This window comes from Trachemys scripta, chromosome 7 (assembly GCF_013100865.1).
Source record: "Trachemys scripta elegans isolate TJP31775 chromosome 7, CAS_Tse_1.0, whole genome shotgun sequence".
NCBI classification, from domain to species: Eukaryota; Metazoa; Chordata; order Testudines; family Emydidae; genus Trachemys; species Trachemys scripta.
In genome coordinates, this window is record NC_048304.1 from 120,381,057 (window position 1) to 120,393,241 (window position 12,185).

General features: G+C 47.0%; 1 protein-coding gene across 1 annotated transcript in view; it reads right to left on the reverse strand.

Annotated features, from left to right (window-relative positions):
• Positions 1-12,185, reverse strand: part of SORCS3 (sortilin related VPS10 domain containing receptor 3) — a 461,180-nt gene that overhangs the window by 54,225 nt on the left and 394,770 nt on the right. Inside the window, exon 15 of the mRNA XM_034776996.1 lies at positions 1,506-1,623. Within this exon, the coding sequence (XP_034632887.1) occupies positions 1,506-1,623 (118 nt within the window). The remainder of the gene's footprint in view (positions 1-1,505; positions 1,624-12,185) is intronic.

Genomic DNA, 12,185 nt, shown 5'->3' on the forward strand with positions numbered 1-12,185 from the left:
GAGATGAGGCTCAGGCAGAAAGATACAGAAACTGCAGCAAGCCAGCCATCTCTCCCAAGTCATGGAACTTACAGGAATTTGCATGGGAAGACTGCAGCGTAGGTCAGACCCACGCACATAGACTCTCTCTGGCTTCTCCCTTTGCGCTGCTTGCTGTGTTCCTTTGGGTGAATACGTAATGCTTTGTTTGGAAGAAGCTGGGTTTGAGACACTTTGATCAGATGCTGTCACAGGAACCCAGAGGAAAAGGGCTTCCAGGTACCAAACACAGTTGGCCCTGTCATGTTAAGGTGGCTGGTAAGAAGGCAAGGGGATGGGGGGGCAGCCCAGAGATGCAGTCTAAGAAAGGTAGGATGAAGAGAGTGAAACCTGAGGTGCACCTGAGAGGGACTAAAAGGGGTCCAAACAGTTTGCCCAGCTAGGTACTTTCCCCTTGCTTCATTTTACATTAGTTTTATTTGTTCGGTGTCATGGCTCTATCCACCTAATATATTCCAGGTTCCAGGTATAATGTCACTTCATCACCATGGAAAGGACTGTGACATCCCAGTGTGGTTGTTTTGCCAAGGGCCCCAACCCTACAAACAAATCCCCGAAGGACAGGACTGCATTAACTCCCATTGGCTTCCCAAGGCCCCAAATGACCCTAATGTGATAATAAGCCAGGTGATTACAGAAGAGAAAGTTTATAGACATATAATAAAATAATAATTTGGTCTTCCCTGTCCTCTTCAAGCAAAGGGCTCCCGAGAGTTTTCCAAACTTCTGTGTGATAAGTAGATACTTTTATATCCATTTTACAGATGGGGAAACGGAGGCACAGAGACGGGAAATGACTTGCCTGCGTGAGTGGTGGAGCCAGAAATAGACTCCAGCACTCTTATGATTTAACTCCAAGACCTTACTTTAAATCAGCAATGAGGAACAGCACATTCTAGTGGAATGCAACTTCTAAACACTGTTACACATTTAAAAGTACACTGGCATGGGGCTGGAGTCCTTTACCCTTTTTCCTGGGTTCACAACTATCAGCTGACAGAATTCCCCTGTTGGTATCTCCCTAGTGACTGATCCAATGATTTTAGGTTAGTTTATCTAACTGGGCCAGATTCCCATTTATACTAAGGCCCCTTTATACTTCTCTGGCAGTGTACGGGGGCCTCTTAACATGGGAGTACATTACATTACAGGCCCCTATTATACTGCCAGAGTGGTGGAAAGGGACCTTACTGCAAATAAGAACCCGGCTCAGTGCGTTTCACTGTGCTCTCCATGCATTCCAAAGCACAAGTTGAGTCTAACCGAGATTTAATGCCATTCTGGAAAAGCAGCAGGAGGAACTATTTAAAATATGTGATATCTATAGGTCAGAACCGCCTCACTGATGTGATGAATGCTAGATCCTTCCCTCTCTAAAGAACGGGACAGGCTCCTACCCACAAACACTCTGAGCTTGAAAGGCAGCGTTGTGCCCCATAAAAGACTCCGTAGGGAGTCAATAGTACCTGATTGTGCAGGTGCCAGGTTTGGTAGTCCTCTTTGTTGCACCTCCTGCTGAAGATGGATTTGTAGTCCACTTTGACCAGCTGCCATTCAGAGCGGAGACTGAAGTGGCCAAAAATTCTGAGCATTGGAAAAGAGAGAAAGGCATACACACAGTCAGCCATGGAAATATGGAGCCTCCATACAAAAGTGAACCAAGGGTGGAAACCAACACAGAATCCCAGAACGTATTACAAGAAAAGAACATAAGAACGGCCATACAGGGTCAGACCAAAGTTCCATCTAGCCCAGTATCCTGTCTTCCAACAGTGGCCAGTGCCAGGTGCCCCAGAGGGAATGAACAGAACAAGTAATCATCAAGTGATCCATCCCTGTCGCTCATTCCCAGTTTCTGGCAAACAAAGACTAGGGTCACCATCCCTGCCCATCCTGATTAATAGCCATTGATGGATCCATCCTCCATGGATTTATCTAGTTCTTTTTTGAACCCTGAGCCTTTACCTTCCTGTCCCTCAGCTTCCAATCATCTGCTTGTACATGGTATCCTGTTCTCTGTCCCTTTGTATATCCTGCCTTATTAGAGTGCAATGGATACACAATGGACATACTCCTGTATGTCTGCATAGCACCTGGCACAATGGGGTCCTGATGTTAGCTGTGGCTTTTAGACACTCCTGTCATACATATAATTATAGTAAGGAGTAGCCCCATTAAAGCCAGTGGAATTACTCAGATGAATACAGTTATACATTTACTTATAGGATCCGGTCCTTTCTGAGACGCCATGTTCTCACTGGTGTTAAATATTCTGATTGTACAAAAAGGAGAGAGAACTCAAATGTTAAAAAATCACTATGCAGCAAAGAATGAAATGAAAATAGAGACCAACATGATGGAGGTGCTTAGAACATAGGAAGGGCCATACCGGATCAGACTAATGGTCCATCCAGCCCAGTATCCTGTCTTCTGACAGTGGCTATTGCCAGGTGCTTCTAAGGGAATGAACAGAACAGGGAAAACATCAAGTGATCCATCCCCTGTCGCTCATTTCCAGATTCTGGCAGTCGGGCTTGGTAAACATGATGCAAGACGAGGGCCTGCAAAGACTGCAAACTACCATCTCCTAATTGGTTCAACTTCTCTGGAGCAAGGTCATGTCATGTGATCATCGTTTTCCACCACAGGGAAGGAACTTCCTTTTGTGGCAGTTCTTAGGAGCAGGCTGATCATTACCAATGATTCAGTGACCCACGTCTATGGCGGATCTGGCCAAGTAAGTACGGAGCTGTCTCGTTCATGATGCGCCCCCAAGCTAGTGGACGTGTTGCTTGAGGCCCCGACCAACACTGGGGCCTGTTTGTGCCAGATGCTATGCAGGCCCAGGCACATAGTAGGAGCAGGAGAGCGTGCATTCTAGATAGACAGGACAGACAATGGGATACAGCACAGGATTGGGGACTGAGGCACGGAGATTGGGATTGTCAGGCAGGCCAATGAACATTAAACCCCAGACTAAGCGTTTTGCCCGAGGCAATACCAGACGTCTGTGGGCTGGCATGAATTCAAAGCAGCACCTTCCCCACAGGGCCATCCTTCCTGATACCCATAAAATCACGCACATGCCTAAGTGTTTCCAAGTTCAGGGCCAATGTGAGGCCAACCGTCTCGATGCTAAACATTCCGTGCTGCCCTCCTGTGTGATAAACACTAAGAGAGTTTACTTGGCAGAAGCTCAGGTCTTTTACAAAGAAACAACTCACAACAAAACCGCCTTTAATTAATAAATAACATCAGGTATCTACACAAAAGGCTCCATTCATCTGGAATCATTCAGCTAGCTGCAGGGAACCTGCTTTTCAATCAAGCAACTGCTTCTTATTCCTCACGCCAACGGTTCTTTTCTCCATAAGAAGCGGCTTTTCAACCGGCTGGAGCCATATTTCCAACGGGATGCGTGGTGCAGGGAGACGGGGGCACAGACATCAGTTGACCACTTTAAAAGCCGTAAACAAAGCTACAGTCTCACAGAGGGGCGGGAAAAGAAAATGAAATAAAGGCGATGGAACAAATCAACGCATCGTCAGAACAAGCCAATATGCGCAGCTTGTTCTCCTCAAAGCTGAGAGTCTCAGATGAAGACGAAAAAAATCTTAGAACTCAACAAAATAATTCTTTAACTGAGGTTTTTAAATACATATAGATATGATTTGTTAGACCTACATCATTTCCAACATTCAACTAGAAGCAGGTGTCACTGTATCGCCTTAGCTAGAGGGTTGATAGGAAGGCGAGGGAAGTATTTTTCCAACACACCACACCCTTCACCAACCTAAAATTCAACCAGGCTATTCATGATCTTAGGGGGGTTTAAAATTCTTTTATATACAAAAAAGAGGGGGAATTGCACGATGATTTGCAAGTCTCACAGTGAGAGGGGAAGAAAAACAAAGATCAAGAGAATGCAACCCACAAGACACAAATATTCCTAACCTACATAGTACTGTAACCTTATGGCCGTAACCCTCATCCCAACCTCTCCAGTGTTTGCCACCATCCCTTGCTCTGCCTCCTCTTACCCTAGATTGTAAACTCCTAAAAGCTCATGGCTTTGCCTCTCCTCTGCCTGCAAGGTATTATGCAAGCTTACAGTGCTGTGGAAATGCAAATGTAGGGAGCGGTGGCACAGATGGTGAAGGGTCAGAGAGGGACGGAGACCCCTATTACAGGGGCTGCACTGCCCCGGGGGCAGCTTTGGAAGGGACTGCGCCATTGGAGTTATACAATCCCTCCCCCAGTACCTCGACACGCAGGGCAAGTGTGTGTGCTGTACCTGCCCTTTGGATGGTGCATTCCTACTCCCACCTGCTCGGTTCTGCAGACCGGTGTGGACTCTCGAGGAACGTGGGGCAACGATCTCCCCTCATTCACATCCGCTTTGGTGACGTGTGCTAGAGCCAGGCCCAGCCTGAGCCCGAGGCAGGTGGGGGAGCCCCTCGGCTCTGGGGAACTCAAACCTTTCTGAGCTGACTGCTTTTTGGCACCCAGCGGCTTAGTTTTATTTCCCTGACTGGCGGCTGTAAAACCAGCTTCACGCCCATGCATGGCAACATTGGCCGCACATTCGGCAGCTCCGGCAGCAGCAGCTTCATACCCACCGGCTCCGCATTCAGTAACCGCGTTCTGTGTATGGGCTTCGCTCGTGGCTAAGTTATTCTACTGAATCCCTGTGTCGCTTTTCCTCTAAGTCCTGCCGGATTCGATACGGGTGATTTAAACGAGGGCGAAGGAGGGTTAGACGATGGAAATGTCACTCCGTTTAGTGAGCCAGCCTCTCAGGCGGTATAACGAGGCCTAGTCCCATTGACGCCCACAAAGCGATGATGATTTACACTAGCTGAGGGACTGGCCCGGGGTGTCTATTTCATTGAACTGTGCCCCCACCCCCCAAGGAGCTTACCTTGGATCCTGGGTCTCTGTGTGCTAGTAACTCAGGGAGCGGCACGCTGCCCCCAAGAGGAAGGGGGACCAAGGGCAGGCTCAGAGGCAGGGTGACCAGATGTCCCGATTTTATAGGGACAGTCCCGACATTTGGGGCTTTGTCTTATATAGATGCCAATTACCCCCTACCCCCTGTCCCGATTTTTCACCCTTGTTATCTGGTCACCCTACTCAGAGGCTGCTAGGCAACAAATGGGGGGAGAGAGAGGAGAGCCATTATTTCAAGTGCGAGGGCCCCCATAGCTCAGGGGCGTGACAGGAAGATGCCTGCTCAGAAGAGAAGCAGTGTCGGAGGGAAAGGAGGTGGTTAGAGTCAAGTGATTGACAAGCAAAAGCCCGAGAGTACTGTGACAGGGAAAAAGCCATTCTGAAAAAACCAGGGCTGGAGCACTCATAGAAAAAAATTACTGGGGACTGGACTCAAGGAGATCGGGAGTTAGGATTTTCAGGATAGTTAGTATATTCTGCACCTGATCCCTGCATCTTGTGAAGAGGCGGGGCAGGGATGGTGGAGGAAGGGGTGGAGTGGGCCGGGGTGAGGGTGGAGTGGGGGCGGGAAGAGGCAGGGTGGGCGCAGGGCCTGAGGCAGAGCGAGGTTGAGCACCCCCGGGGGAAAATTAGAAGTCGGCACCTGTGAGGGCTTGCTGGGGGCGAGTCCCAGGCCTGCATGCAGGGTCTCCCTGAGAACTGGCCCCTGGGAACATGGTAGCAATATCCCTAAACTTCTTCCTTTCCCTCTTCCAGGTAACTCCCAGTTTATAGAGTTTTGTTGGGAAAACTCCGTGCCCAGCCTGGCTGAGTTAGTCTTTCAGCTCCCTTGATAAAATCAGTTGCCACAAGGCATGTACTGCTCGTGCTGCTAGTCCAGGCCTGCCCACCTGCTGCGATTGGATCTGAGCTCTAGGGTAGGAGATCAGGAGTTAGGATTTTTAGAATAGTTAGCATAATCTGCACCTGATCCCTGCATCTTGAGAGGGGAAATCTTGGGAACAGAAGCCACCTGATTCCTGTATGAAGAGGACACCTGCCAACTGCAACTGCCAGCCCCTGTGCAGTTGTGGAGAAGTCTGGATTCATCTCTGAACCTGTGGATCATTCGTGGAGCGGTGAGCGCACCATCCTTTAGGTAGACAGTCAGGGAAACTGACTATTCCCTGAACTGTGTCCTCAAGCCAGGGAATAAGGGTTTGGTGATTTTATTACCTACTGCCTAGTTAACCTGTAGAGGGACTTACCATCTTATCCAACATGCACGTCTTTTGGGCCGGATTGAACCCAGGCACCTGCTACAGGAGATACGTTGTCATAGGTCATCCAGGGCCACTACGAAACAGTAGGACAGGACATTTGTCTCGTGCTAGATCAGGTCACGTGACTGGGGAATGTCATGGGTATTCTCAGCGTGGGCACTGGTGACCCTGAACATAGTGTTTTACCTTGTTCTGTTATATTTATTTCCCATTTACAACAATTACTCTCTTGACTATATTGTATGCTTGTGTTAGTTCTTGGGAGTCGCCAATCATCTGGCCCATAAGTAGGAGTTGTTCTGTGCTTAGAATTTTCCTTCTAAGCTGCCCTGGTGACCCTGCCAGGAAGGAGCAAGGGAGGGGGAGCCACCGCCAAATAAATTCCTATGGGAAGAAAATAAGGACGTGACATGACACCCTAATGAGCAAGAGGCAGCTTCCAGATGAATCCAGGCCTGTCCCTCACAACCTGGAAGGAGATTGGCATGAAAGGAGGTAGCCGGGTGGATAGGATGCTACAACATCATCAACAGAGCAATAAACACTTGCTTGAACCCAACAGACAACACGGCTAGAGAAACCAAGAAATAGCGACCGGCCAGAACAGGGGCGTAAGAGCTGTCTCAAGATGAGCCACTGGGGTCTCCCTCTGCACTAACATTAGCGGACTACACAGCAGGGAAAGCAGAAGGCTTCGTTGACCTTTCATTAGCAATGAAGCTCACCAGAGCCACTTGCTTTTTGAACAAAAAGAAAAACATTGAAATGCTTGCATGGTAATGACAATTAATGGAAAAAACAAGGTTTCCTAAGTGGAAGGGAATATATTAGCATTCCATAAGCACAAAGCGTTAGCTACTCTTTAATTAAATGATTTCAAAGAAGATCTCTGTATATAATTGTTATAATTTAGAAGGAAACAATACTACACTAAATGTAATTAGAGCAATATGAACGGTAAGGGATGTTTCCCTCTGTGCTGCTGACATGGTTCTGGGTCACCTGATTTTTATAAGACGTGTTTTGTTTTTTTTTAAGAAAAAGCTTCTTAATGCTGATAAACTATCACGATCCAGCCTTCGATGTGAAGAGCTGCAAGCAGGCAAGAAAAGCTGTTGTATCTCCACTCTGGCAATACAGTCACCAATTATATGTCCCACCAAGATACTTATAGCCCTTTTCTGATGTACAAACCCATTAACTTCGTGAAGGCTGCATTTCTAGGTACAAGTGGTCCTGTCTCAGCATGGGGGGATGGACTAGTTGACCTCTCGAAGTCCAATCCAGCCCTACATTTCTGTGATTCATTTGAAGACAGAAGGTATGAACTACTTTTAGAGTAATTCAGGACAAGGAATTGTAGGAGACTATCAAAAGAATACATTCCCAAGGGAAATGGGGAAAGCCCCATCCAAGTGGGACGTGTGAAAGTAGGCTCAAGAGAACATTGTAGGGAACCGTCCCTGCCCTGGCAGGGGATGCAGGAGGTGACCACCCCTACTAGATACTCTAGAGCATGAGGTTCTGTAGTGGGTTCATAAAATAGCTCAATTTGGGATCAGAAAGGCTAAGCATTTATTTTAAAGTGTGGTTATGGCCAGGAAAGCAACCACGGCACTGGGACAAGGTTTAAAGGTGCTCTGGTGTGTAATGGGTTACCAGGTACCTGTCTATCCTGTGGCTGATCTAAGTGGGGTTATGAAAGGAAGGTGGTCAGAGGTGAATGGGAGGTTATCATTAAGGAAGGGGCATGTCCTCTCCTCTCCCAGTTGTCTAACATTGGAAAGGCCCCAGTCATTGGAATTGATTTGTCATTGTTCTGAGTTTGTATTTTTGGAAATAAAGCAAGGCCTGAGGAAAGGATATGAAGAGACGTAGCTGGGGGGTTATTTTTCTGTCTCCAGTTTGGGAATCTGTACACAGAGGGCACGTCTACACTACAAACTTAAGTCAACCTATGTTAGGTCGAATTACAGCCACAGCAGTTACTACGATGGTTCAGGTCCACACTACGCCTCCTTCTGTCGGCGGTGCACATCCTCACCAAGAGCGTTTCTACCAACTCACGAGGAGCTGTGGGGGGGGCTGAAAGCCCAGGCTCTCAGCTCCATGCGCAGCTCCCTGCTGGGAGCCTGGCTGCCCCCCCAGCTCTTGGCTCCCCGCTGCCCCCTGGGTTCCTGGCGGGGAGTTTCACTGCTGGAGTCTGGGTGGCTGCCAGGTTCCCAGTGAGGAGGCTGGGCAGCAGCCCAGCTCTAGCTGAAGCCCCTACTCCCGTCCCGGGATGACAGCCTTAGCTATGAGCCTGGCCTGGGGTTCACAGCAGGAAGCCTACCAGCCTTTCTTGTCAATTTCATGGCTCCAGCAGGGAGCCATGAAATTGACAAGAATGACAACCAACAGCCAATGTAAGTAACACAGTGTCTACCTGGACATAAGCCATACACCTCTCCAGGGGGTGCAGTTATTATGTTGCTGTAGCAGGGCACTTACATTGGTGGGAGTAAGGCTGTGGTGTAGACACCGACATAATTAGGTTGACATAAGATGCCTTATGTCGACCTAGTAGACAAGGCCTGAGTTACCTGCCATTCAACAGAGCAGCTCCATGAGTGTGTCTGTCTCGTAGCTGGTTACTTTTCTCACTAAATTAGGGAATTTGTTTTTTGTTTGTTTTTTCCCCCTAACTATTGCTAACTGTCTAGAGGCAATACCAATAAAGCAGAACAAGGTGAACTCTTCATTCTGTCTCACACATCCCCAATAACATTGTCAATCAGGATGTAACTTGCAGCACCTTAATTGCTAGCTGGGTTGGAAGAAAATGAAAGATGAACGCTTGGTTTTCAAGAGCCTACTTTGGAAAGTCAATATGAAAAGCCATCTTTAGATTTCCCATCTGAGCAGGTCTTATCTGGATGTCATTGAGAAGCAGTAAATACGGGAGCCCAGATGGCATTCAGACAGAGGCACTTTTCAGACTAAGTACACTTTAACAAGTATTCTCCACTCTGGGCCATAAAACGATAATTTACTGTCCATAGACATGACAGATTTAGTTTTCCTTCCTCAAAGTAAACAGTTAAAATTCGTGTGGATTCCCAGCGAACACAAGAGGGTCGACTCAGCCACCATCATTCTCAGCTCTCAATTAAGCGATTGCTAAGGAACCACAAATCCCATCCCAATCCCTTCTGTTACAGAAATTAGGTTATGCTTTTATTGCGGGGCTGAATGTCATTAATTTGCGAGCAAATTATTAGAAACCTAGAAAACAGTTCTGAAACGCCTGCAGATTTACGATGAAGTCATTTCGGAAAAGGTCAGTGGCGACACTACTATAATTAAATCTTTCATTAATTTTTTTAAATACACAACAACTTACAAATGCAGTATGAATTGACCAGACGACCTTGCAGGAAATTATTACAGCGCTCTTTCATGTTGTACAATAATCTAGCAGTCCGGAGAATTGCATTTCCTCTCCCTCCTTCTTTTAATTGACGATGGAGTTTCATGTTTGTTGGGTGGCAATAATTAGTAGTGGTGGATCGGGCCAGGGATTCGGATGGCTTGGGGGTTATGGAACACCAAGGTTTTGCCCTCCATCGATTCAAAGCCCACCCCAGCTTGGTAAGTGAGAAAAAGTTCTAACAACGTCACAGCCAATGAGTTCCCTAGGCAAAAGGATTTAGTGGTAACAGTCTGGGTCCATTGCTGCTGGGGATGGGACTCTAGCGGGGGAGGGCTCTGAGTTACAAAAGAGAATTCTTTCCCAGGTGTCTGGCTGGTGGGTCTTGCTCACGTGCTCAGGGTCTAACTGACTGCCATATTTGGGGTCGGGAAGGAATTTTCCTCCAGGTTAGACTGGCAGAGACGCTGGGGGGCTTTCGCCTTTCTCTGCAGCATGGGGCATGGGTCACTTGCAGGTTTAAACTAGTGTAAATGGCGAATTCTCTGTAACTTGAAGTCTTTAAACCATGGCCTAATTCAGCAAAACAGGGAACAGGAATCCAGGCTAGTGGAGCAGGTGGGCTCAGTGAAACCCCAGTACATCAGATGGAATCCCAGAAGGGGGGTCCAATCCATCACACACCCTACTCAAGCAATGTGAATGTGTCCACACAACACTGTGAGACATTTATCGATACGGGAACCTATTTTACCTTCAGGTTCCAAAGGTGGAAACACGATTATAAACAGCGAATATTAAATACATACATAAATAAACAATGGATGAGTGACTCCATCTTAATTTGTAGAATGGCATTCACAAAGCCTTAGGCATGTCTCTGAAGCAATGCCTCCTACAACTTGGGTGGCCCAGCCACTGGTATTTAATGGAAGGGTCAGAGAGTATTGGTTTTGCAGCTTGGAAGAAAAACCTAGTGGCATGTGGACACATTCTCCCCTATTAGCAAACAGTAAGGAGTGTCCTATGTCTTGTCGATCAAAATTCACTGGATGTAAAATCCACTGTAATTGTGTGAACATCAACTCAAATTTGACATAAAATAATAACAACGTTCACTTCTGCAGCATCGATTTCAAAGTTCTTCCTGAGAGTTAATTAAGCACTGCAGCATCCTTGTGAGTTACACAAGTATTATCGTTTCCATTTCCAAGATGGGTGAAATGGGGCAGAGAGGGGAAGAGGGTCAGTGCTACCCAAGGAGTCAGCAGCTTCACACGGGTTGGAACCAAGCAGTCGAAGTGTCTCCCAATCCAGTCTTCTAACTACTGCACTGCCGGTTCCAGCCCTTTCACTAAAGATGTCTCTGTAGCATAGTCTCAACAGAAATATATGTGGATCCCCACCACCTATGGAAGGAGGTAGGAGATCCTCTGTAATGCGCAGATAGACTTTTAATAGATTTTAAGGCCAGAAGAGACCATTAGGTCACCTAGTCTGACCTCCTGCATAGCACATGCCAGAGAATTTCCCCCAGTTACCCCTGAAACGAGCCCAATGACTTCTGAGCAAATAAATCAAAACACCAACAACCGCACCCAGAATGCAATGTGTGTTCCTGCTACAAAATCTTGACCCAGTGTGCACTGGCTCCCGAACGCAGGCTTAGCATTTAGGGCTCAACACATGCAAGCAACGGCGGAACAATTGCAAACTGAGCCAGTGGGGTTAGCGGCTATGAATGGAGAGTCAAAGCCGAGCCGTTCCCCATGAATTAAACATAAATTATGACTTTGAAGACAAGCAAATGGGCCGTGTAACCTTCTGATTGTTTTTTATTAGGGTTTAGATGGAATTGGGGTGAAAGGAGGTCACCGGTTACATAGACACTGGATAGAATGAGAGTGAGACAAAGGAACCAGAACCTAATTGAGAGAGACATAGACCAGCAATTAGGGAGAGTGGAAGAGGAGCCCGAGTGATATTATCTAATGATTGGCAAGATGATGCAGGCAGCGAGAGACTGGAAAGGAAACATAAAAGATGAAGGATGACAGTTTAAAGGAAGGCAATCGCTGATGAAAAACACTCTATAATTCTTCTCCAAACAATAAATAGGGTCTTTAAAAGCCACTTTGAAGCTTTTAATTCAGTTCATTTCACCTGACCGTTGGGTCAGAAACGGCTGCTTTGGGGCAACTGGATGACATAAGTCAAGACTGCCTGCGCTTCTCTCTGCGGGTGGGAAAGGATGAGAAGAAATGGCAATCATCTTTGGGAAGGGGGAGACAAGATCTGGAAGGGGTAAGAAGACAGAAACCATTTTTTACCCAATCAAATATATGGTCCATTCAGAAAGGAATGGGGCCAGATCCTCTGCTGGAGTAGATCAGCACAGCTCCACCAACTTCAATAAAACTATCCCGATTTACTCCCTCTGTGGATCTGGCCCATGGTGTTAAGAACAATCTGACAACTTAAACCCCGTTTTCATGGATATAAAATAGGTTGGTCAGCTCCAGCTA